Genomic DNA, 25,169 nt, shown 5'->3' with positions numbered 1-25,169 from the left:
CAGACAGTTAAAAATAAGGACAAGTGATCGGAAGGTGAGATAACCCTGCAGGAACCTGAGATAAGGTGATTATTGTGCAGCGTTGGATTTGCTCCTACTTTCTGGCAGCCAAGGTTACAAAGAAAACAGGGTGGCTTATTCAGTTACGATTGCCTGACTGAAGGAAGGAAGCAGAGACAAGTTCACAGGGAGAGCACAGCCCATTTCCTGGAGCTGAATTCCGTGAGGAGCTATCTTGTGGATCTTTATCTCAGGGGCACTAAGTCACAAACCGAACAAGGGTCCTTTATAGAAGATGCTGAATCATTCTTCAATTGGCAGCTTTAGCCCCATAAGTGGGCCCTTGATAAAAGGTGAGGGTATAATATTAAATTAAATTGCAACTCAGCAAAGACATTTCTTGGAGAAGCCGCCTTAATGGGCCCAGACAGATGGGTTGAATTTGGACATATGGAGGTGTGGGGAGAGTTCCAGGTGGAGGGGACAATTTATTCAACAAATATTTACCGAGCACTGACTCTGAGCCAGGCCCTGCCAGTGGGTGCTGGGGACACACAGATGGCCTTGGCTTCGAAGGAGGTCATGGACTAGGGGGGCAGGTGCGCAGACAGACAATTACCAGTGTTGTGACCAGAATGAGGGGTAAAAAGGGTGTGGTGGGGCCCAGGCAGAGGAATCCACAGGATGGTCCATAGGCTCCTGCAGGAGACGCTGCTGAGCCGTCTCCTGAAGGTCCAGCAGGAATGTTTTATGGGAAGACGGCATATTGGGGGGGGAAGGAGGGCATTCTAGGTAGAGGGGACAGCACATACGAAGGCGTGGAGGGAGAGAGAGTGATGCTCTGGAGAAGGGCCAATAGCTCAGGGTTGCTGAGCACAAGGAGTGAGGAAGGGAGCTGAGAGACGAGGCTGGGGAGGCAGAGGCCAGATCGCTGGAGTCTCCTGAATCACGCTAAGGAGTGTGGCCTTTGTCCTGTTGCCAGTGGGGAGGATGTTAAACAGGAGGATGACAGGGTCAGAACTTTAGCTGGTGCAGCCTTCTCCTGGGAGGAGTCAGCTGGGCTAACTGGGGTGGCCCTCAGCCATAGGTGCTGACTGAGTCCCATCACCCTTCCCAGGCCGTGGTCTGCATCGGGCTGGGGCTTCAGCCCAGCCACCCAGGACCCCATGCATGACTACTGATGACAAAGACCTGTCCCACTTCCCAGGGCTCGGGCTTCGGCTCTGATGACCCATCACTTGGAATGTGACCCTTAGCGTCAAAGTTCTGAACCACTAGGCCACCGAGGGGTAGTCCACAGAGCAGCATGGACCCTGATCCTTAGCACCCCTCTCACCCCGGCCATCCCGACAGCTCTTTATTTCAAGATGAATAGTGTGATGTGGGGCTTGGACAAGCTTTGTGAAGATACCAGATGTTTCCGGAAAGTGCCTGCTTTAGGACTGGATTTTTTTTTTCAAAGCAACTGTAGAGGGAGGTAGAAGATAAGAGTTAAAATTATTTAAAACTCTACGTATGTGCCTCTTCCAATATGTTTCCATAGAAACATAACTGGAATAAGCCACCACTTTCAAAGCCAAGTGTAGACCATAACTTCCAAATCCTCCATTTGCTTCCGAAAAAACGGACAGTGAAAGCATGGAACGTGGAGGAGGTCTGAATACCCCTCGGTCCCAGACTGCCTTTAACTTGGTTATTGCCCAAATGGCCAGAGAGCCCTGGACCCCAGACTGCAGGGAATTCCTGGGGTAGCTGCGTCGCAGCCCGTGGAGGCAGCCTCCCGCCATTTCCGTAAGGGAACGCCACACGCATGGCTCGCGTGGGTGACTGGACTGCTCCTGATTCCATCTCTTGTTGCAGCCTGCCAGGAGGCAGCCGGGGGATGGCCTCAGGGAGTGCCGGCGGCCTCAGGATGCTGTCTTGGTGGCTGCCCTGTGGCTCTCCTGGGTGTTCAACGTTCAGTCACCTTTCGTGCTGTCCGCCATTTTCTCTTTGCCTCAAAGCCATTTCAGAATGGTCAAGGAGGTGCAGATGGTGACCTGGTAGACAAGGAAAGCTTGGGGAAAAAAAAAAAAACCACCTTCCACCTAAATTCACAGGCTGTCTTCACATCATCCGTGTATGCACTGCTTTCACTTCTGGGGAAATTATCTCAAATTATTTTCCTTAAAAGAAAAAAAAAGTCCCATATGGGTGCGTGTGTCTGCACACACACACACACATACAGTGTCAATTCTTGGTTTTCATCTTCCTTGATCTAAAAGCAGCGTTTGACACACTTCATCAAAACTTCCTCCTTGAAGCACTTTCTTCATTTGGGTTTCCTGGACACCAAACTCATCTCATCTTCTTCCTATCACTGGCTTCTCCTTCCAAGTCTCCTTTGCTGTGTCCTTCCTACCTCCTCGATCTGCAGACATTGGAGTGATTGAGGGTCTGTCCTTGGCTTCTTCCTCTTCTTCATCTACATGCCTCCTGCCATCTTACTATCCAAGGCTTTCATTGTCATCTATATGTTGACCACATCACGTTCCCATCTCCACCTCTCCTTGAACTTCAGACCCTTGTGTCCAACCCCTATCTACTCCCCATTACCACTAGTAGAGTAGGTATTCAAAACACGAGAGCTTTTTCTCTTTTTTCCAAGAATACAAATCATATTTAAAAATCTTTTTTAATATACTTAGCAGATTTACCCACACCTGCTATATCTGAAGTGCAGAAACAACCAGTCTTGCCGTCAGACACTGGAAAGCAGAGGAAGGAAGGGCTGAGAGGCAATGAGGGAGCACTGGGCACAGGGCCCAGTCAGGGGGCACCTGTCAGTCCTCACCTGGGTCTGGGGCATTTGTCTCTGGAGACCTTTCCCTCCTTTTCAAATTCCCCCTGTGCATGGACAGCTCTCTCCCCTACGATCCCGCCCACGGACGGCTCTCTCCCCCACGCCCCGCCCATAGATGGCTCTCTCTCCTGGCTACCCTCTACCTTTCTGACCACCACTTCAAAGTCCCCTTCCCCGGTTCTCTTCCTGCTCGCATCAATGCTTAGTGGCTCCTCACGCTCCGGTTGGGACATCTTCACTTCTTACTGTACCCGCTCTCTAGGTGACTACACTCATTCCCACGGCTCCCATCCTCCATGTACTAATGGCCTCTATCTACTGGACAACCTGCTCTCTTGTGCTCCAGGATCCTGCGTCCAATCTTCCAAGACCCTCTGCCCCGAAACAAGCCTCTCACATTCCCTCCCAAACCCGCCTCTCATTCTGCACCCCGCCTCAGGGAAGAGGTCTGCCGTCTACCACTCAGTCAGAACTCTGGGCTTTGCCCTTGCTGCCTCCCTGTCCCCAGCTCTTGAAGTCAGTCAGTCACCAAGTACTGTCATCTCTGCTCCCTTAATAGCTCTCAGATCCACCCACTTCCCTCTGTTCCCACTTCAACTCCCCTGCCTCAGGTCCTATGAGCTCCTGTGAGGATCACTGCAGAAGCCGTCTCTGGGCCTCTGGCTTCGCCCTTCCATCTGTTCTCACCCGCAGCCAGGGCAAATCTGCTCAGGTCACTCCCCTGATTAAACATCTTTAATTTTGAAGTTTAAACTCCTCTGCTTAGCACACAAGGTCCCTAACAACACAGGCTCTATCTGCGTCATCATTCACCCTTCCTATCACCTCCCCAAAGGCACTCTCAGCTTTGGCCAGCAAAACTACTTCATATTTTTTTTTAGCTCTTTAAGAAAAAAAATGATATACTGACATCATGCTTAATGGTGGGAAACTAGAGGCTTTCCCTCTAAGATGTGGAACAAGGCAAAGATGTCCCCTCACGCCACACCTCTTCCACACCATGCAGGAAGTCCCAGCTAATACAAAAATAAGATGAGAAAGGGAATAAAAGGTATACAGATTGAGAAGGAAGAAAGAAAATCGTTTGCAGATGACACAATTGTCTATGTAGAAAGTCCCAAAGAATTAACAAAATAACTCTGGGAGCTAATAAGCAATTAAAGCAATGTTGCAGGATACTAGGTTAATATACAAAAGTCAATTGCTTTCCTATATCCAAGAAATGAGCAGCTGGAATTTGAAATTAAAAACACAACACCGTTTACATTAGCACCAAAAACAAAATAAAATACTTTGGTATAAATCTAACAAAATATGTACAAGGTCTATATGAGGAAATCTACAAAACCCTGATAAATGAAATCAAAGAAAATCTAAATAAATGGAGATATTTCATGTTCATGGATAGGAAGACTCAATATTGTTAAGATTTCAGTTCTTTCCAACTCGGTACGTAGGTTCAATGCAATCCCAATCAAAATGCCCGAAAGTTACTTTGTGGATATTGACAAACTGATTCTAAAGTTTCTATGGAGAGGGAAAAGAGTTAGAATAGCCCAGACAATATTGAAGAAAAACAAAGTCAAAGAATTGACCTATTTGACTTCAAGACTTACTATAAAACTGAAGTAATGAAGACAGTGTCATATTAGTGAAAGGACAGACAAAGAGACGGAACAGGATAGAGAGTCTAGAAACAGACCCACACAATGTAGTCAGCTGAGCTACGACAAAGACATATAAGCAACACAATGGGGAAAGGATAGTGTTTTCAACAAATGATGCTGGAACAACTAGACATTCACACGAAAAAAGGAATCTAGATACGACCTTAAACCTGTCACAGTAATTAACTCAAAATGGATCACAGACCTAAATGTAAAATGCAAAGCTGTAAAACTTCTAGAAGGCCACAGGAGAAAAATCTAGGTGACCTTGAGTTTGGCAATGATTTTTTAGATACAACACCGAAAGCATGATCCATGAAAGAAAAAATAGACACATTGGACATCACTAAAATAAAAAAATTCTGCTCTGCAAAAGACAACGTAACGTTAAGAGAATGGAAAGACAAGAAACAGATTGAGAGAAAAGATTTGCAAAACACATATCTGAAAAAGGACTTGCATCCAAAGTATAGAAAGGACTCTTAAAACTCAACAATAAGAAGACAAACAATGTATTTAAGAAGTAGGCAAAGATCTGAACGGATACATCACCAAGGAAGATACAGAGATGGCAAATAAGTCTCTGAAAAGATGCTCCACATCATATGTCATTAGGGAATTGTAAATTAAAACGAGATACCACTACACACTTATCTGAATGGCTAAAATCCAAAACACTGACACCACCAAATGTTGACAAGGATGTGGAGCATCAGGAACTCCCATTCATTGCCGATGGGAACGTGAAATGGTGCAGCTACTTTGGAAGACAGTTTGGCGGTTCCTTACATAGCTAAACATAGTCTTAGCGTATAATCCAGCAATTGTGCTTCTAGTTATTTACACAAATAAGTTGGAAACTTATGTCCACACAAAAACCTACACAAAAATGCTATAGTAGCTTTATTCATAATTGCCAAAACTTGGAAGCAACCAAGGTGTCCTTCAATGGAGGAATAGATAAGAACTGTAGTACATCCATACAATGGACTATTTTTCAGTGATAAAAGGAAATGAGTTATTGAGCCATGAAAAGACACGGAGGAATCTTAAATGCATATTGCTAAGAGAAAGAAGTCAGTCTAAAAAGGCTACGTACTGTATGACTCTAACCATGTGACATTTTGGAAAAAGCAAAACTATGTGGACAGTAAAAACATCAAGGGTTGCCAGGAATTGATGAAGCATAGAGGATATTTAGGACAGTGAAACTGCTCTGTATGACACTGCAATGTGGGTACACAACTTTATGCGTTAGGCAAAACCTACAGAATGTACAACACAAAGAGTGAACCCTAATGTCAACTATGGACTTGAGTGAATAACAATGAATCAACATCGGTTCATCCAATACACGACGCAGTGCAAGATGTTAATAATAGAGGAAACAGTGGGGTATACCGTGGGGAGTATACGGGAACTCTATACTTTCTGTTAAATTCTTCTGTAAACCTAAAACTGCTCTAAGAAATAAAGTGTATTAATTATGTATAAAATTTTTAAAAAAATGATATACATCACACATTTAGAACAGTACCTGGCACATGACAAGTGCTACATAAATATTTATTGCATAAAAATGCAGAGGGCTGTGGAGCTGCGCTGGCTCCTCCACAGCCCTCCAGAATCAGATTTTCATTCCCTGGACACATGCACACACTCTTGCTGGGAGAGTCTCCTCCACGAGTCCTTCCTGTTATTCCATTCCTGCTATCCTTCATCCTGTTTATTTACTTCTAACTGCATCAGAATCTATGCTGTCTAAAGGAATCCTGCTTATTTGTCTGTGTGTTTCCTGTCTGCCCCCTCACTAGCCTGTGGGTGCCATGAGATCAAGGGCCCTGGCTGCCGTGCTCACCTCTGTCTCCCCAGGGAAGGTGGGTGCAGGGTGCTGGGCTGGGCAGTGCAGGAGACGGCTCAGACGTGGCCCGTCCCAGCGGGGTGGGTGGCCGGGATGCACTTGGCAGAGAGCAGTGTGCTGAGTGACCTGACGGAAGAGCACCAGGATGCGGGCGGCGGGACCGGGGAAGAGCAAGCACTTACATCTGGGGGAGCCAGGAAACTCAGAGAATGTTCCCATAGCGGTAACATGGTGGGCCTGGTACTGAAATTCATTTACTTGTCAGAGAAGGTTCCAGAAGGGAGGAGAGCACGGTCAAAGGCTTGAAAGTGTAACACAGAGCAACGCCTCTGACCCGACTCCTGAGGTGTTCAGAGTGTCCAGAGCAACCACAGGCATCGAGTGGGCGAGGGGAGGAGGGGACAGACCACAAAGATCTTTGATCATCTGTCCCCCATGTGTGGACTCTCTCTGGCTGGGAGTCCTGGAAGAAACAGCCCCTTGAAGGAGAATTTAGGACACTTTCTCCTTGGGGCACACTGTTCAACCATCGCACTGCGTCTGACAGAGGAGGGTCTGAGAGAAACCAACTGACAGCCTGGCGCTGTTTGGTGGGAAAACGACAATAAACTGAGAAGGCTGTTGGTGGACAAATCAAAGGATTCTGCTACCATGGCAACGGAACGACATGGCAGCCCTCAAATATGCGGAGAAAAAGAGCAGCCGGCCAGAAAAGGTTGAGAGGAATCTCAGCAGATACCTGGAGGAAAATAGACAGGGTGTCTGGGCCGCGAGCCAGGCAGCTGGCTCTCCTCCAGGCCCTGCCCTGGAACGCCTGGATGCCCCCGTGGAACCCTCTTTCCCAGACTCAGTGTCCTCATTTATGCAGAGAGTCATTTCCGTGGCACCCCACGGCTCCTCTGTTTGAGAACCATTGCCCTGGAAAGCCTGGAATGGGCTAGGGTTCCAGGTGCAGAGCCATCGAGGACAGCTGTCCTTATTACAGAGAGGAAGGAAGGCAGGCAGGATGGGTGACGACCGACTGTCACTTACACTGACTGGACCACATGAGGTTGCTCTCCTTTAAATGGTCCAAGAGGACAGGCTTCCCAAATTCATTTCTGGAGTCTGCTGACGCAGGCTGACTCCGCCCTGTGCCTCTCCCTGCCACCACCAGAGCCTGCGGGACCCCAGTGAGTGCGCAGCCCCAGCTCAGCCTTGAGTCTCCAGTCTTGGGGTGGCAGCGCTGCCCTTGTGCTCTCGGCCTCACGCCGGCCTGCTGAGTCTGTCGTTGTCCACCTACCCCAGCTCGGTCTTCCCGCCAGCTCTGCCTGACTCGGCTCCCTCCCCTCCCTGATATCCTGGGCCCTCCACTGTCCGGCACTCTGATATCAGTTGTCATCTGCTGAAGAGGATAACACTTCTCTGCTCTACCCACTTCACAGATCTGGGGCCAATGACCAAAAGTCTATGAAAGCCCCTAAAAACCACAAAGCTCTGTCTGCGTTGAAAGGCAGGGGAGGGCGGTGGGTGAGGGTAGTTGGTGGTGTTGCCACTAACCTGCTAGGGAACCTTGGGTAAGTCATATAACCTCCCTGGTTCTGTTTCTTCATCACTAGGACGGTGCCACAGAGCTGCTGTGAGGGTTCGAGGAGGCAACACGCCAGCCACCATCACCACCACTCTGGTTACTCTTGTTGTCAGTACTGCTTGTGACTGTCACCACCACAGGCCCTCCCTAGCCTGGGGACCCAGTTAGCCAGGGACAGCTCTTGCTTGTGGGGACATCCCGTCTGGATTTCCAGATCCTGGTGGTGGGTGGGGAATCCCGGGATGGAGTGGCGGGCAGGACTGCTCCATCACCAACCGTGCAGATAAACGGTGACCAGATGGCACCTCCCCTCCGGAAACAGCCTGTCTGCCTGCGTGACCTCGGCTGGGTTTCTGCCCCCTTGGCCATGGGCACAGCCAGCGTCGGGTCCCTCCTTCTTCCTCCCAGGGCGCACGCTTAAGGCAGTGAAACGAAGGCTCACAGCTCGCAGCCTCTCCTGAACCCCCGCCATCGGACGTGGCCGTCTCTGTCCTGCCCTGGCCGCGTCCCTGCTGACTGGGCTGAGCAAACCCTGTCCGTCTCCAGACAGATGAGGGTAGGCACCTTCCTGGCCAGGTGACCTCGGGTCTAGAAGGATAAAAACCTCTGTCCCCAAACATAAAATGACCATTTCCACTTTAAGAATTCACACTAAATTCCACAAAAAGATTTCCCTAATAATGCAGTGAGAAAACCCCAGAAAACCCCAGGTTCTCCACAGAACGTGCTACGCCGTCGGGAAAGCCACCGCACAGCAGCCCTGCTCAGCCTGGCGCTCGCAGAGGGGCATGCACAGTCGTTCTAAGAGAAGGTCAGCCAACCACCCCTTCTACAGGGACGCAGCCTCCCCAAGCTGGGGCCCCCCAGGAAGGTCGGTGTGAGATAAGGGCAAGGCTGAATGCAAGACTATTAAAATGTATAGTTAACAGTACTTTTATGTAAGTTTCTTTATTTTAGCAACACTTACCATTTTGAGAATCACAGTAACTAGGAGGAGCCATCAGAACATTTATTCCCCAGCAGCTCTCTTTAGGGAATTTACTTAAAGGAGATGAAAAATGCAGTGTAATTCCTGGATGGACGGATCCTATGAATGGGGCTTCGACCACGTGTGGAGAATATTCTCTTAAACAGCCCAACATGTACCCTTAACTCTGCACATAGTAATATACCTGGACAAATTCTGCCACCACTTTCTTTCCTGGAGGGAAGACCTTATATTTGGCTTTCTTGAGATAATCTGTGTCTCGAATGGAAGGACACCGGAACAATGAGGCATTCCTGATGGGAAGGTCAGCCATGTGGAGCCATGATGAGTTCCCCAGAACCACCTGGATTTCTTCTCCAGAAGCGCACCTTGGGCAGGCGGGGGGCGAGCTGCCTCGCTGTCCCCATGTGTCTGGGAGCAGCATCCGCAGGCTCCCTCCTGCTGATGCCGGAGCTTACCTCCATGCTGTACCTCTCCACCGTCCTTCTCAGGGGGTCCACAGCCTGCCAGCAAATCAGGATGCACAGGTCAATCAGCAGCATGCCCCCGACAATCACCAGCAGTTTCTGGTCCTTGATGATCTGCAGAGAGGGCAGGAGCAGAAGGGAGCGGTGAGAGAGGGCTTCCCAGATGGCAGCTGAGGGGCCGGGTCAGAAGAGTGACTGAATCCTGTCACACCCAGTTTGAGCATCTCCTGTGACTCTCCATCACCCACGGGATAAACCCAGCCGAGCTCCACGGCTTGGCATTCAAGACCTTTCGCAAGCTTGGCCTGACCAACCCCCAAACACCCGTGTGTATTCACTTAAGTCTAACGACTCCTAGACTCTGCCCCTCCTGCGATTTTCACCCCCTAAGCCTTTGTAGGTGCTGGGACTTTTGTCTAAAACACCCCATTCTTCCTGCGAGGCAAACTCCTAATAATGGTTAAAGACCCAGATCCATCGTCACCTCCTCCGTGAAGTCCTCTCTAACTCCCACAGCAGAACTAATTACTCCCATAGCACTGTGTTCACATAATTATCAGGAGTAGTAACCACATTGAGAAGAGCTCACACTTAGTGCACACTTACTCTGTGCCTACCTCTAGTTGACTGTTTACAAACATCATCTCTCTTAAAGGCAGATACTACTATCATTCCCATTTTATAGATGAAGAAACTGAGGCTTTTGAGAAGCTGAGTAGCTGGCTCGATGTAATACAGGGACGAAGAGATGAAGCCCAGGTTTGAACCAAGCTCCTCCCCTCCCCCGAGGCCACGCCCTCACACATTTATAGCACCAGCCAGACGCTACATTTAGTTTATGTGCGTCTGCCCCTCGGCAAACAGGGGAGCCGGCGGGAAGGGCAGGCTGTTTGATTGATTTGCACACCCTCAGCGCCTAGCAGGGCCTGGCAGGCAGTAGTACTTAAAAATGTGATGGACTGAGTTGAGATGAAAGAATATAAAAAGAACTGTGACCTGCAGCCCTCCCTGCAGCCTGGGGTGTCTTTACCTCACTGTGGCATCCCCACCTCGCTTTACGTCCTTTAGCAGGGACTGGCCTGGGGACAAACACTGCCAGCGCCACAGCCGACCTGTCTATCTCTCATTGCACGTGTATGCGTCCCCCACCCCACACACGCGCCAAATAAAAGCCAACGAACTGAAGCAGTTCTGGAGAAGACTGTAGGGAAATAAACAAAACCGAGGCAGAAGCTTCAGTAGACGCGTCACCAGGTCTGTCTTTTAACGATGAAAGCCATTTTTAAAGGAGAACTAGAAACTCAAGAGGCCTCTCTGCGGCCGAATTGTGAAAAGAACAAGAAGGTGTTTCTGAGTTACTGCCAAAGAGATCAAATCCATGAAAACCGCGTTCTCTGGGGGCACAGCGCTGGCAGAGCCCCTCTTTGAGATTTTCCAGAAGCATCCAGTGAACCACTGATGCTTTGCAGAAACCCGGCTTAACCCTCACTTCCCGGGGAAGCAGGCAACCCCCTGCTAGCCTTGAGAAACTGGGGCAAAAGGAAGAAATGCCGGAGGAGCTAAGGACTCAGAGGACAGGGCGGAAGGGCCTCCGCTTGGTGCTGGCCCAGGGCTGGTTTGTCCCGCTGTGCCTGACCCCCGGAAGCCTCCCCCACCTTTGGATCGAACCCCAGCAGCTTCTCCTCTGTGAATCCAGGCAGGCCCTGTGCGGGGCGCACTGCGACCGTGTTCCAGTCAGAAGGGAGGCAGGGACCAGCCAGCCCCTCTGTGCCCAGGTGCCTCGTGCAGGGGTGGCCCTCAGACGTTCTTGGGTAAGGTGAGGGGAACAAAGGAGTCAGCTCTCAGGAGGAGGCCGGGAGGAAGTGGCCCTGCTGAGCAAGCCCCAGGTCTCTGCCTCCAGCCCAGGGCTCAGCTTCTGCTTCGCACGGGCCCCCTGCCGCAGGTTCCCATCCCTCCCCACCTGACAGCTCCTGAGCCCTTCGGGGCACCCTGTCCTCTCCCTGTCCCTGCTCTGAGGCCAGAGGACATTTCCTTGGAGTTATGGCCACGTCCATCTCCTTCGCTGCCCCATGACAGCTGCAACTTCTCTCCTACATGTGTGATGATCTGATTCGTGCCTGTCATCCCTACTAGATGGTGAGCTCCATGCGGCTTGGGTTTTGCTCATCACTGTATTCTCAGCGCCGTCCGAGGCCTGGCACAGAAAAGCTAGGAAGCGTTGATTCACGGATGGCGACCTAAGAAAACACGCCCTGAGCGCTCACTCTGTCCCAGGCTCTGAGCTGGGCACCGGAGACACAGAGAGGGACAGGCCCTGGTGCCGCCCTCCAGGGCCCCTGAGCATCAGGAAGGAAATACAGACTTGTCCTGGATGTTACAAGAGGGCGCGAGGAGGAGAGGAAGTGGCTTCACAGAGGAGTCGCTGGAGGCCGCAAGGGGCTGGGAGGCGGGCATGCTGGGCAGAGGGGGCAGTGTTGCACCATCATGGCACGGGAAGAGCTGAGGGGCCGGGTCAGGAAGCTACCGCATCGCGTCACCCCCGCTCAGGTGTCTCCTGTGACTCCCCGTCACCCGCGGGATAAATCCTGCCAAGCTCCATTGCTTGGCATTCAAGGCCTTTCCCGGGCTTGGCCCAACCACTCCCCAAACATGCACGTGCACTTTGTTGATGCTTAACCAGCTCTAAGTCTTTGGCCAGGTCATGAGTTTCACCCTTCAAGCCTTAGTAGGTGCTGGTTCTGTGGCCTGAAACTCCCTCCTTTTTTCTGTGAGAGGCTTCATGTGGCTGGATAAGGGTGGGGCGGGTTGGGGTGGCTGGAGGGGGAGAGCCTGTGTGACATGTCATGGGGCCTCACGTGGGGCTGCTGGAGGTTCAAGCATCTTTAAGCATGAGTGTGATGGGGAGTGATCTGCAGCATTGACGGTGGGCCTGAGGCGGGAGCCTGTGGTAGGAGGCCTGTTAGGACCTGGGACAGTTGTCCTGGTGAGCAGGGAGGAGGCCCGATCCAGGGCAGTGACTACCGGGACGGATGGGAAGATGCCGATGCCACACACACCAGGCCGACAGGCTTCTCCCCATCCCAAAATCTCCCCCAGTAAGTGCCAGCACCTCCAGATCCTGTATTCTCTCCCCGGCTTTCCCGTGAGACAAAAGTCTACTGCTCTTCCCATGGTCTAACTTCCAGGAGGCCGTGACCTTGAGCTTCCTCGACACTGCCGCTTTCTCCCAGCCTCCTCCTGAGAGCTCAGGAGGTACAGGAGGATGGAACACCTGACACTCCAGCCACACAGCCTTGGGGGCATTGGGCCTGCACAGTCCCCACTGGACAAAAAGCAGCATCCTGATGGGAAAGGGCTGAGAAGCACAGGATGGGCCATGTTCAGTGAGTCGCCTGCAACGGGAGGAGACCTCTCTTCTGAGTGGAGGCAGCATGTCCCCCACTGTTGCCCGGACGGGGACAGTATCCACGTGGCACAGCTGGCCTTCAAAGACGAGCACCAGAATTCCCCTCTGCCAAGTGTGGTAAAGAAAAGTCCTTCCAGCTTAAGGCTCAAGTATGAAGTTTGAGGCAGCACGGGGCAGTGGAAAGACAGGATTCAGGATTATGTGGGCCTGGATTGGAGTCCTGGCTCCATCTCTTGCTTCCTGTGGGACCCTGGAGACCACTTCCTCTCTCATTCTGCATCTCATTTGTACGGTGGCAAGGAGCTGGGAGAGGGGGGCAGGGAGACACATGTATTATCTCTAAGCATAGTGCAAGGGGAGGAACATGGATTCTGGATTTAGAAGACTTTATTCTAATCCCAGCTCTTGTCGAATGTGATCTCGGGCAAGCTGGATAACATCGCTGGGCTCACCTCCTCCTCTAAAGCTGGGACCACTGAGCCCTAAGCTGCGGAGCTGGTATAAGAGCAAAACGAGGTGACGCATGGCAAGCACCTAGGATGGTGTCTGGTACAGAGAAGACGCTCAACAAATGGTAACTCTTTGGCTCCCATTACCTGGGTTTGGACAATTAGCGAGTTGGAGTCAATGTGCCCGACAGCGATATCTAGGGGCCAAGTGTGATATCGCTCAGCTCTCCCCAACACAAGACTAACCACACAGGTGGATCCGGGGGAGGACCGTGAGAAGAGGAGGGGGGACATGGCTAATTTCCTTTTTCCGTTTCCAAAGCTGTTTGGCACTTAACTAGTGTTTGTGACTCCACGGGTTTAGGGTAAGTGCTTACGGGTTACGTTTCACTTATTAACTGCGGAGACATTTATCGAGTGCCAACTCTGAGTCGGGTCCTGTTCTAGGCACTGGGGATGCAGCAGTGGACAGAACATAAATCTCTGCCCTCGTGGAACATGCACGACAGTGTGGGAGACTTGCAGTGAATAGTTAAATAAATACCCCACGTGCACACACAGTACAAGGTCCAGGAGAGGGGATGGAAAATAATCTTTTAAGAAAGATCTCAAATTTAAATTTAAAAAACAGCATTGACCCGATCATACACAGTCAGCACCAGAGCATCCTCGCGTCAGGCGAGGCCATCCCCAGTCTCACCTCAGCTTCCCTGACTCCCTTCCTTCTGTTTCAGCTTTCTCTTCAACAGCCGCAAGAACTTCCCTCTGCTGTGTCAGTGCACACTGAGGCCGTCACACCAGCGCCCTCTCTGAGGCTGGGTGGTTACTAGTGCTCCATTCTCACCGAGTGAGAGATGGGAGCAAAGGAATGATTAAACACCAGGTTCTGGAATCAGATGTGAGTTCAAATCTCACAACTAGCTGTGTGACCTTGGGTAAGTTTCCTAATCCCTCTGAGCCAGTTCCCTCATCTACAAAATGGGGACCATAAAAACACAAACCACATTAGCTCCCAGAGCCTGGCTTATAATCACTGTTCAACAGATGTTGGCTATTATTATTGAATGCCACTTCGCATTGTTGTTTAGAGCAGGGATCCGCAAACTATGAATTTGGCCCACTGCTTGCTTTTATAAATAAAGTTTTCTTGGAACACAGCTACACCCACTGGTTTTTGTATATGGCTGCTTTTCATTCCACAACAGCAGAGTTAAGCGGTTGTGACAGAGACTGTGTGACCTGCAAAGTCTAACATATTTACTCTCTGGCTCTTGACAGAAAAAGTTGGCTGACTCAGTTTACAGAAAAGGGCATTTCATTATTTCTTCAAAAAGCTTCAGATATTTTGACTGATTCAGACTGGCCTCCTCTAGGACCAACCCCTTGTCTCGTTCCAGGGAACACCCTTCCAGGGGAAGAGACAGCAAATGGTGCCCCTGGAGTTGGCAGTGCAGAGGCCTGCCTGCCTGCCATCATTCAGAGGACCCATGCATTGATGAAGCTGCTAAGCCCTCTCTTGGCATTTTCCCGAAGCTGAGCCCGGATGAAGTTCTGAGGGGATGTCTCCATGTCATTGTCTCCACCAAGACCAAGACATATTGGTAGTGAACTTTCCTCGTCCTCAAAAAGTCATCTGCCCCCAGAACAGAAGGTCTCATCTCCGAGTTACTGCTCTCTTCTCCACATTTCAATCTGGTCCTAATAAGAGCCAGAATAGAGTCTGTAATAAGGTTTTTCAATTCAAGATTTTATGATTGGTCTTAGAAAAAAATAGTAACATGCTATAAAAATACTGAATTTGAGAGCATTAAGTGACATGTGTCAATATGGCCTTTAACAGGCTTCTTTTCCTTTAATGTCTTTAAAAATGTGCCCAGATGGGGTGAAGTTTGTGCATGTGTGTTTGGGGAATGCACGCCGTCGTGGGTGGAGGGAGGAGCAGGTGGGAGCCAGGGAAAGAAGGAAAGGACCAAGAGTATGAAAAGCAGTATATGGCTGCATTTACAAATTTACATAAATCTAGTACATGTCAGTAAAAAAAAATGAAGAGACTGACCGGAAAAAATTCTAAACAAACAAAAAACCCAATAAACAAAACAACAACAATAAAAGCCAACCTTGGCCATATGGACATATAAAAGGTTGGACTCATGGAGAATTCAATCCAGTTTTGACCTGCAAATGCCACAACTCTTTCAGAACGATCTGGTTTCTGGACTCGAGTTTTTGACGTGTGTAAGGTGCGAATTTCTCTTCTACACCTTTAACCTCCTTGAATCTGGCTGATAAACGATGCTGGGCTGCAGCACCGCCACCTGCGCCTGGAAGAACCAGGAAGCCTGGAGCAAAGAGCTCCTTCTCTCAGAACGGTGCATTCACCTGGCCTTCATCGTTTTCACAACGGACAAAACTGGTGACCAAATCTTGTTCTCAGAGAAGCCTCTTCCCTGGATGCCCGGGCCCCCCAGCCTGAGCTCTCGGTTTGCCCAGACGCCAGGCGTGGAGCGATGTCCCCAGCTCCTCCATGCAGTAGGGTGAGTCCGCATAAGCCCTCCTCTCTTGGAGCCATCAGACACCTGACCTCCTGAGGTCTTCCCCAACTCGCCTTGTCAACTGTTGCCAGACAATCGGAGTGTTCTCGCTCAGTGAGCACATGAGTAATGGAACATAAAGGCCGGTTCTGTATTACACATAACAACATGGGTGAATCACTCATGCACACAAGGGAATCAACACTGGGACTCTTCAAAGCCAGGATGGAAGTGTCACGAATGGGAGAGCATCTCTCTCTCTTTTTTTTTCCGGAGGAAGACTGGCCCTGAGCTAACATCTGTGCCCATCTTCCTCTACTTTATATGCGGGACACCTGCCACAGCATGGCTTGACAAGTGGTGTGTAGGTCTGCACCTGGGATCTGAACCAGCGAATGCCAGGCCACTGAAGTGGAATGTGTGAACTTAACTGCTGTGCCACCGGGCTGGCCCCCAGAGTATCTCTTTAACCAGAGCTGCAGAGCAGGAGAGGCCCCAGGAGCCACTTGGTGCCTCTCAAGCTTTGGCGTGCATCATCATTGCTGGGAGGGCTGGTGAAAACACCCGTTCCCGGGCTCCACCCTGGGGACGATGCTGCTGGTCCCGCCTGTGCTCCCAGTGGCCCTGATCTAGAGCGGACATCTTCCAGCCTGACTGTGTATTAGTATCATCCGGGCAAGTCTAAAACTCCTGGTGCTCAGTGCCAGCCTGGGGATGGTTCAGCTGGCCTGGGCTGTGCTCACTGGAGTTTTCAACAGCTCTCATTTGACTGTAATGCGTAGCTAGGGCTGAGGAGGACCGGTGGCCAGGCTTACACCATACAGAAGGGAGGTGTCACAAACGCTACTGAGGCCCGGGGTGGGGGTGCCGAGGCGAGCACAGACAGTGGGTGGCTGAGCCCAGCTCTTTCCTCTCTCTAAATGCAGCCCGCAGTTTTCCTAAGGTGGTCCGGGTGTGGGGCGGGGCGCAGAGAAGGGAGGACACCTCCCCCCACTTCTGTAGAGCAGCTGAGGCAGTGAAGAGGCGGATGGTGGGGCTGACGAGTGAGAGGCGCCCCTGGGCCCCAGGCAGGGAGGGACCACAGAATCACAGCTCAGAAGACAGTACCATTCCACATGTCCGCATTTTAGAGAAGGGCACAGAGGCCCTGAAAGAGGAAGCGACTTGCCGAGTCCCAGGGCAGGTCAGTGGGGAAGCAGGGAGTAGAACCCGTCTCCTGCTTAGCCCGCTGCCCCACGCCCAGCCCCCACAGGCGCGCTGCCGCCCTTCAGGGCCTCTTTGACAAGGGAAGCGTTGAGTCAGGTCCCTGCCCTGTGTCACTCTCCTTTTTCAAGGGCTCCCCATTGCCCGTAGGTTTAAGTGCAGCCTCCTTGCTGCAGCCCCTGCCTCCCCCTGCAGCCTCCTATTGCACCTGCCCCCACAAACCCCATGCCCTGAGCCTCTCTCAGCTCCGTGAGTACACCGCTCCCCTCCCCGGGCCTCTGTGCGCACAGTTCCCTCTACAGGGCTCACGACTCTGCCGGGCCAACTCCCACTCACCCTCCAGGTCTCAGCACAGCTGACACTTCCTACATGAAGCCTTCCCTGAGTGCCTCAGAGCCCAGTATCCTCCATCTCTCCCCAACCGGCTCTCATCGCCGCGTGTTGTAACCCCCTTGTTAGCTGTCTGATTCCCCAGGAGGCTGAAGGGGTATGGTGTGGGGCTTGTGTTTATCTGGAATCCCCAGCAAATAGCCCACATTGTACGCAGCAGGTGCCTAATAAATGCTAAGTGAACATTGCAAACACCCTGAAAGAGAAGGAGTGATTACCTTCTTCTTCATCTTCACGTTCTTGAAGATGGCGTGGACCCTCCATGTCTTCGCAAACATGGCCCCAAAGGCAGTGGTGTAGCCCACGGTGAGAATCCAGGTCCTGACCTAGAGGCCGGGAGAAGCAGAGGCGTTAACGTCTCCTAGGGGGCCGACCCCGTGATTGAGGAGAGCATCCCAGAGGGGGACTCTGGATGACGGCACAGACGCTCACTTTACATATGGTAGAGTCTCACCAGCATCAATCCAGCATCAATCGTCCTTCAGCCACATTGCAGTCTGATAGGTGTTTAGTTCTACCAGCTGTTTGCCAGACCCAGGGCCTGGGCACGGAGGCCCATGAGATGCAAATCTGGCCTTCCAGGGCCCGCAGCCCCAAGGGAGCCGGTCATAGGGAGAGGCACAGAGGGTCCCTGGACTCCGAGGAATCCCTAAGGGGGTGACAGAACAGCCCTCTGGTCTTCCCTCCCCCCCACCTTCCTGAGAGCCCTCTGCACGGGGAGACGGCCTTCCCTCTGTCCTCGCCTGAGCCTGCAGGAGACCAGGTGGCCCCAGGAAGCTCTTCCACGTGACTCCGGGGTGTGGGCGGGGTTAGGGAGGGTGCCGAGCCATGGGAGCTGAGACTGGCCAGGAGGAAGAGTCTGCCGCGGCCCCTCTCCAGTGCTTGGCCAGCGCGCCACTCTCATAGAGCAGGCAGGACTCAGCCAGAGCTGCCCGGGGGCACCTGACCGGCAGTGCACCCAGCCCAGCTCCGGCCATCACGAGGGGCTGCTCGGTTAGGCAGGAAGGCCAGAGGGGAAGGGCTCTGATCTTCTCACCCCCACCAGGGCTCTCCTTGGGCCTGTATGGAAAGAGAGGAGTGGACGCGCCCGGGTCCACTCAGCCCCCTCCTGCCAGGGTCAGGTCACTGGGCTCCTACTGCTCGTGTGACCTTAGGTGGCCCGTCACTCAGTGCCAGCCCAGCCTGGCCGTTCAGCCCACACTTGGCCTTGGGTTCCCGCTGAGAACTAAGGCCCTAGATGGTTAAGATGTGCCCTGATCCCCAGCCCTGGGCGGGGGGCTGACAGGGATGGCCAGCCCTGATAGGAGCACCCAGCCCGGACCTCTGCTGGCTGGAATGGGCGGGCCACCGTCTGTCAGGCCTTGGGGACCTCCTGGATGCCCACTCCCGGCCTGCACTGCCATCATGGCCAGAGCCCAGCCTTTCCAGATTTCACCCTCACCAGCTGGACCAGACACCCTCCCCAGGAGACTCGCCCACCTCCCGGCTGGTCCCTCATGCTGGCCCAGCCCTGGGCTGCATGTCACAGAGTTCTGGGGCCTCCTGCTCATGGGGACAAAACAGCCCTGAGCTCTGGGAGCTCTGGTTCAAGGCTCTGCTGGGTGAAGTTCCCCCAGGGAAGTCAGCCTGCCTCAGCTGAACACGGCGGGCGGGGCTGCGTGGCAGGAGACGGAGGGGGACAGCGGGTGGGAACACGGGGATCAGGCCCTCCACATCCCGGGGACGCGGACACAGCAGGTTTGTCTGGCTGGGGCAGGCCCCTTTCAGCCAGTCACTCAGCACATGATGAGTGACTCTGTGCCTGAACTGTCTGTGCAGATGACGAGGTTTATCCGCACGCCTGCCATCCTTCCGGGGGCCTGGGATGCTGGTTCCCAGGAAGCGGAGGGTGCCCAGGGCACTAGCCACCAATGAAAAGCTCGAGTCTCCAGCAAGCTGCCCTGGTAGAGGACATTTCGCACGTGCTGTCACAATTCGTTGCTGGGGAATTAAGCACATGCTGTGTGGCTCCACTAGGAGAGGATCTGGAAGCTGTGCCCGGTGTCCCTGGCCTTCGCCCCGTGAGCCTCTCCCCTTTGCTGCTTTGCCTTATATTGTTTCTCTGTAACAAATCCTTGCCGTGAGTGCGACATTGGCCGAGTCCTCCTAGTGAACCGCTGACCTGGCGGATGTCTCAGGGCCCTCGACAGGACAATGCCCACGCTGTCTGGTGTAACAATCAAACAACCGCTCGGCTCTCGGGAGAGTTCCCACATAAGACCACCAGAATACCCACCAAGCCAGGACCCCAGGGTCAGTCCAAGTACTGAATATTACTAAATCTTAATTTCTTTCACTTTTTGTACCAAAAAAACCTCCAAATAAATAAAAGTTGTAGTGGAGTCTTCCAACCAGAGGATCCCAGTGGGTGACCTTGTGCACGGTAGGTTCACACCCTATTTGGGGACAGCTCTTCAGACAAGCATGGAACAGTGCTGGAGGAGAGACTCTGAGAGCAGGACAGTGGGGCCGCAGGCAGAGCTGCCCCCTCAGGCTGGCTCTGCTCAGGTCCCCGCTGGGCTGGCCTCTGCTAAAAGGTGCGTTATTTCTCTCCACACCTCCGCCAATTCTTTAAGACGGAAACGCACCTGGGGTTCAGTCCTGGACCCTCCTTGCCCATTTTAGGGCTCTCTCTCCGTTATCACCCACACCCTCAGACGTCAACCACTCTCTTTGTGCTGACAATTCCCTGATCTCTGTCCCATCTCTCTCCTGAGCTCCAGACCTGCATATGCCACTGTCACTGGAGCTCCAGCTGACTCTTAGGTGTCCCATAAACCTCCACACTCCACAGCCTAGCTCAGCCCATCAGCTCTTCCCCTGAGCAGCTCCAATTCCTCCCAACTAGGGGAGCGTCGCCACTATCCACCTGTCACCCAAGCCAGGGACCTGGAATTCCCCCGGGGCCCCTCCCCCACCCTCATTCTCCTGTTCAATCACCAAGCCCATTGCCTCCTGCCTCACCATCCCAGACCGTTCTCTGCCCTTCCCTTACTCTGAGAGGGGGCCCATGCCTCCGCCTCCTGGGCTCCCTTGCCCTCTGGCTTTCTGCGGAGGGAGGTAGCATCAGGAGACAGGACAGTGACAGGAGAGAGGGGACGCATATGCGCTCCTGTTGCCACTGCTTCTGCCTGCATCTCTGGCTCCTCGCATGGCTCCGCTCACTCTGGACTCAGAAGACACTCCTCTCCAGGAGGATGAGGGGACACTCCTCTCCAGGAGGGTGAGGGAGACGCCCCTCTCCAGGAGGGTGAGGGAGACGCCCCTCTCCAGGAGGGTGAGGGAGACGCCTCTCTCCAGGAGGGTGAGGGGACACTCCTCTCCAGGAGGGTGAGGGAGACGCCCCTTTCCAGGAGGGTGAGAGCGTCCTGTGGCCGCTGGTCTCCCGCTGCCTCCATGCCCTGTTAGCTTCCTTATCCCCACCCCCTCTGCAGGTGGTCCCTTCACCACAGTGTCCTCATGGGAACCCCCGGGGGGCTCTGCTTTCTGCCGGGGCCATGCCTGGTGACCATCTTACTCCCATGCCTCTTTGGGTCCACCCTCCTCTCTGTTCCCACGGTGTCGCAGGTTAGTCCTTACGAGCAGGGGCTCTGGACACAGACCGACATGGGTTCAAGTCCAGGCTTTGTCACCTACTATCTATGTGAACCCGGGTAGGTCATGTAACCCCTTTTGAGCCTCGATGTCCTTATCTGTGAAATGGGGGTAACAGTAATGCCTCTGACTTCACAGAGTGGTTTCGAGGATTAAATGGAAGGTGTGTGAAGTGCTGGGCTTCTTAATCAATGCCCGATTTTTCTCGCGTGTTCCTTATGACTCACTGGACCCAGGCAGGAGCCTCTAGCTAGTCTCCCCGCCTCTACTCTCACTCCTGCTCACCCATCCTACGCCCCCCAGAGAAACCACTCTCCAACGCAAGTCTAAGCAAGTCTCCCCAGTTTTAAAACCTTCACTACCCCACCGAGCCCTCAGGTTAAACTCCAGATTCTCAGCGGAGTGCTGCCCCCAACACCCACACCTCTCCTGCCACCCGCCATATGGTGCTTTACACCCACACACCACACTGGCTCACGCTGCCGGGCCTGGTACTAGCTCTGCCCTCACCCAGAATGCCATTCCTCGCTCTGTCTCCTTTACAGATTCTCATTTGTCCTCCAAAATCCACATTCATGGGCCACCTCCTCTGAGAAGCGCTCCCAGATCTTGCAGGGATGTCATGGCAGCCTCCTCCTTGCGACTTCTCCCCTCAGGCTTGTTTCTGCTATGCTGGTCACTGGAGATGTTTTCCCCCTGCCTCTCCCAGGAGAGGCTGCTACTGGGAGGCAGGGCCTGCTTTGTCCACCTTTAACGCTCTACAGCCAGCCCTGTGGGGGTGACCAGGCCAGGTAGGTCAGCTTAGGAGGTAATGAGCTCTTTGTCATAAAAAATGTGCAAGTCAAGCCTGAGCAAGCGTGGAAAGGAAGACCACAGATGGAACAGTGCCTTCGATGGCAAAAGAGGCTAAGTTCATGGCCTCGGTGCTCTTCTCCACCCAAACAAAATAGGCTTGTCTGAAAGGTAGTGAGCTCCCCGTCACCCCACATATTCAAGCAGAGTGTGGAGGACCCCCTATCAGGGTGCTAGAGGGGCACTTCCTGCACTAAGGGAGGTTTTATTTGATGCTGTCTCAGGTATGTCCCTTCTGTACGGCTCTATGATGCCAAATAAACTAGAAGGTTCTGAGGGGATCTAAAGATTCCGCTCCGAGTATGTTGTCTCTAATACAGGCCTCTACCGAGTCATCAGCACAAGACAAACGGCCGCTTCACTTTCTCTCCAAAGTCCCCAACACATTTACTCTTCTGACGTTAACATCTCTTCTCTTCTCTCCTCAGCCATAAAACACTCAGTCCCCTGCAGACCGCCTTGCACACGTGCACCCGCGGCAGGAGAGGAAGTGCAGGCAGGCAACGCCCATCTCAGTGTCAACTATGGAAGAAGGAAAAAATTAGAGCACATCTCCAAATGGAGAGAAACATCTATGCCCGGGACAGTTCGCTCAGCCACTTGTTCAGTTACTTGGACACGGCCTGCCTGGCAGAGGGAAGGAGCCAGCAGGACTGGACACACAGCCTCTCTTGCAGGTCTGTCTGACGGGTGACTGGGGCTGCGGTGCTCCGGGCCTCCTGGGCCACAGAGGCATGTGGGCCCCGGGCCGCAGAGTCCGACGGCGGAGGAGGCCCTGGCGGCTGGCTGGATGCTGGGGTGGCAAGGCGCTTTTGCGTTGTCCAAAAAGCTTCTAAAAAGGGCCTTTTGTTCCATTCTGACTGCTCACCCCAGAAAATCAATAGTGAGAAGGCAGACAAAGAAGACCCAGACGGTCCATGAGCAACCCCCAGACCTCGTTATGCACCAGACGGGGAAGGCATTTGGAGTCTGGAGCTGAAAGGCTGGATGAGCCAGGGGTCTCCAGGCCTGCCTCGTCTCCCAGGGGCAGGGGTGGTGGAGAGGTTGGTTTATCTCAAGGAAATCAGGCCTGCAGAGCACGCTCCAGAAACAGCTCTGGGAGACCCCACCCTGCCCAGGGCCCTTTAAGACAGATCTGCACAGAAAATCCGTCTAGGGCTTCGAGGGCAGCAAAGCCTTCCTGGGAAGGGGTCAAGGGGCCTCAGGGGATTCTGGGCACAAGTAAGGGTACTCTGGGACCCAATCCAGGGCCAGTGGGGCATCTTAGGAGGCTTGGGGCAAATCAGAGAAAGGTACCCCTGTGGGAGGAGGCATTTCTGAGAGGCACTCCCTTGAAACTCTTTCTGATGGACTCCTCCCTCCTTAGGGCCCTCCTAAGAACTTGAGATCACAGGCTGAATTCAGTTCCCACCCAGTCCTGAGGACAACACCCTTGTGCAGTGCACAAAATGCACAACTGTCCTTGGTGGGCTTGGCTTAGGCAGCAGAACAGAGAAGAGGCCCTTCTTCCCCTTCCCCTCATGACCCTAGCAGGTGCCTCTGCAACTAGAGGTTGGGGAGCTTTCTGGAAGCAGTGTTCCCAAGATGGGCTGTGGTAGCAGGAGGTGTGCGTGTGTGTTAGGGAGGAGGCTGATGTGTGCCTCCACACAGCTCTGTGGACTGAAGATGTGGACAAGCCGGTGCTGGGGCAAGAGAGGAAGGAGAGGTGGATGTGCCATGGTGGCCACAGCTGCTATGAAACTGTGGGCAAGGAAGAGGCATCTTTTAGGACTTCGAGAAATAGCAGCTCATTCTGGGGGGGGGGTGGGGCGGGGGGGGAGGGTTTTTATTTATTTATTTATTTTTTGTGAGGAAGATTGGCCCTGAGCTAACATTGAGGCAAATTTCCTCTATTTTGTATGTGGGACACCACCACAGCATGGCTTGATGAGTGGTGTGTAGGTCTGTGCCTGGGATCTGAAACTACAAACCCTAGGCCACAGAAGCAGAGCGTGTGAACTTAACCACTATGCCACCGGGTTGGCCCCAAGGCCGGGGTCTCCTATTTTAAGTCTTTCTGATTGGTCTCGCCTCCCTCCCCAGGCCTGTCTTGATCAGGGCGTACAACATGCTGAAGGGGAGTTATTTGTTTACCTACATCTTCCGTCTACACTGCCAGCACCCGGAGGGCAGTGATCTATGTGGGCCAGCTCTGTGCCTGCAGGCCCTGGCACACAGTAGGTGCCTGGGAAGCGTTATCCCATGAATGAGGGAACCGTAAGACAAGGCCAGGCTTGCAGTGGCCCTCAGATGTGCACAGGAGGGGAGGGCATCACCTGCCCATCATCTGCTGCAGAGTCAGGAGCCCTGGTGCCCTCCTCAGTGCCTTCCTCCAGAAACCAGGGGGTCCAGGAGAGCGTTTCACAACTGAAGGCTCTGGAGGGCTGAGGACAGAGGGGATGGCAGGGGGAGGCCTCTGCCGTCAAGAGGGGAGCTGCAGCCTGTCCAGGACTCTAGTTGGCTTGAACAGGCCTTGTCAGCGCCAGGCCCCGTGGCCGCCTCCCTCAGCGGTCTGAACCTGCCAGCCAAGGCCACCGTCAAACCCTGTGGGCGCCTCCTTCTGCAATCACAAAGCATGTTACCATGGCCAGACACAAAAGCACGGATGACAGGCTGAAACGGCCCCCAAACCACAGTATGACAGCGGGTTATTGCTCAACCACTTCAAAAAGAAATCCCCAAGCAAAAAGCGATGGCTGACACTTATGGCCTTTTAACTGAGCACATCACCAGTTCCCACTGGACTGGCATTGACTGGGAGGCCAGATCGTTGCTCCTAGGTAGCCTTTGCCTTTTGAATTAGTTAGAAAATCCTAGCACACGTGGGAGGGCTGGAAGAGGGCGTCCTGCTCCCCAGTCCAGTGCCGGGGCCCCACGATCCCATCCCTCCCACAGCTGCCCGTCCTGAGCTCAGTCATACAGCTCTGCTGAGCCGGGTGGGCGGCCGCGAGCTGCTTCAGGACCAGAATCCGACCCCCCTGCCCTGACGGGACTGCCCTGCTTCCTGAGAGGCCAGGGGCAGGCCCAGGAGCCCTTTCCTCCCCAAGCCGGTCCTCGTGGGACAGGGTTTCTGGTGCTTCCACTTCTCTTACACGCCCCGTCTCCAAGAGACAAACCCAAAATAAAGCGTGGGTTCTAACCTGACCTTGCTGCTCCAAGCGTGGTCTGTGGATGCAGCATCAGCATCCCCGGGGGCTTGTCAGAGATGCAGCATCTCAGGCCCACCCCAGGCCTCTGAGCCAGAATCCGCATTCACCCAGATCCGCAGGGA

At 53.1% G+C, this 25,169-nt stretch overlaps 1 protein-coding gene across 3 annotated transcripts in view; it reads right to left on the bottom strand.

Moving 5' to 3' along the window:
* GABBR2 (gamma-aminobutyric acid type B receptor subunit 2) overlaps nucleotides 1–25,169 on the bottom strand; it is a 331,389-nt gene that overhangs the window by 43,668 nt on the left and 262,552 nt on the right. For all 3 annotated transcript variants that reach the window (XR_006533299.2, XM_014859716.3, XM_070519133.1), the window contains exons 12-13: nucleotides 17,593–17,700; nucleotides 9,387–9,509 (exon numbers count right to left, since the gene is read on the bottom strand). Coding sequence is in view for 2 of the 3 variants with exons in the window: in XM_014859716.3 (XP_014715202.3) it covers nucleotides 9,387–9,509; nucleotides 17,593–17,700 (231 nt within the window). In the remaining variant the exon portion in view is untranslated. The remainder of the gene's footprint in view (nucleotides 1–9,386; nucleotides 9,510–17,592; nucleotides 17,701–25,169) is intronic.

The sequence above is a fragment of the Equus asinus genome, chromosome 10 (genome assembly GCF_041296235.1).
Source record: "Equus asinus isolate D_3611 breed Donkey chromosome 10, EquAss-T2T_v2, whole genome shotgun sequence".
NCBI classification, from domain to species: Eukaryota; Metazoa; Chordata; class Mammalia; order Perissodactyla; family Equidae; genus Equus; species Equus asinus.
Note: the sequence above shows the minus strand (reverse complement) of the source record. Positions and strands in the feature narration are given on the sequence as shown.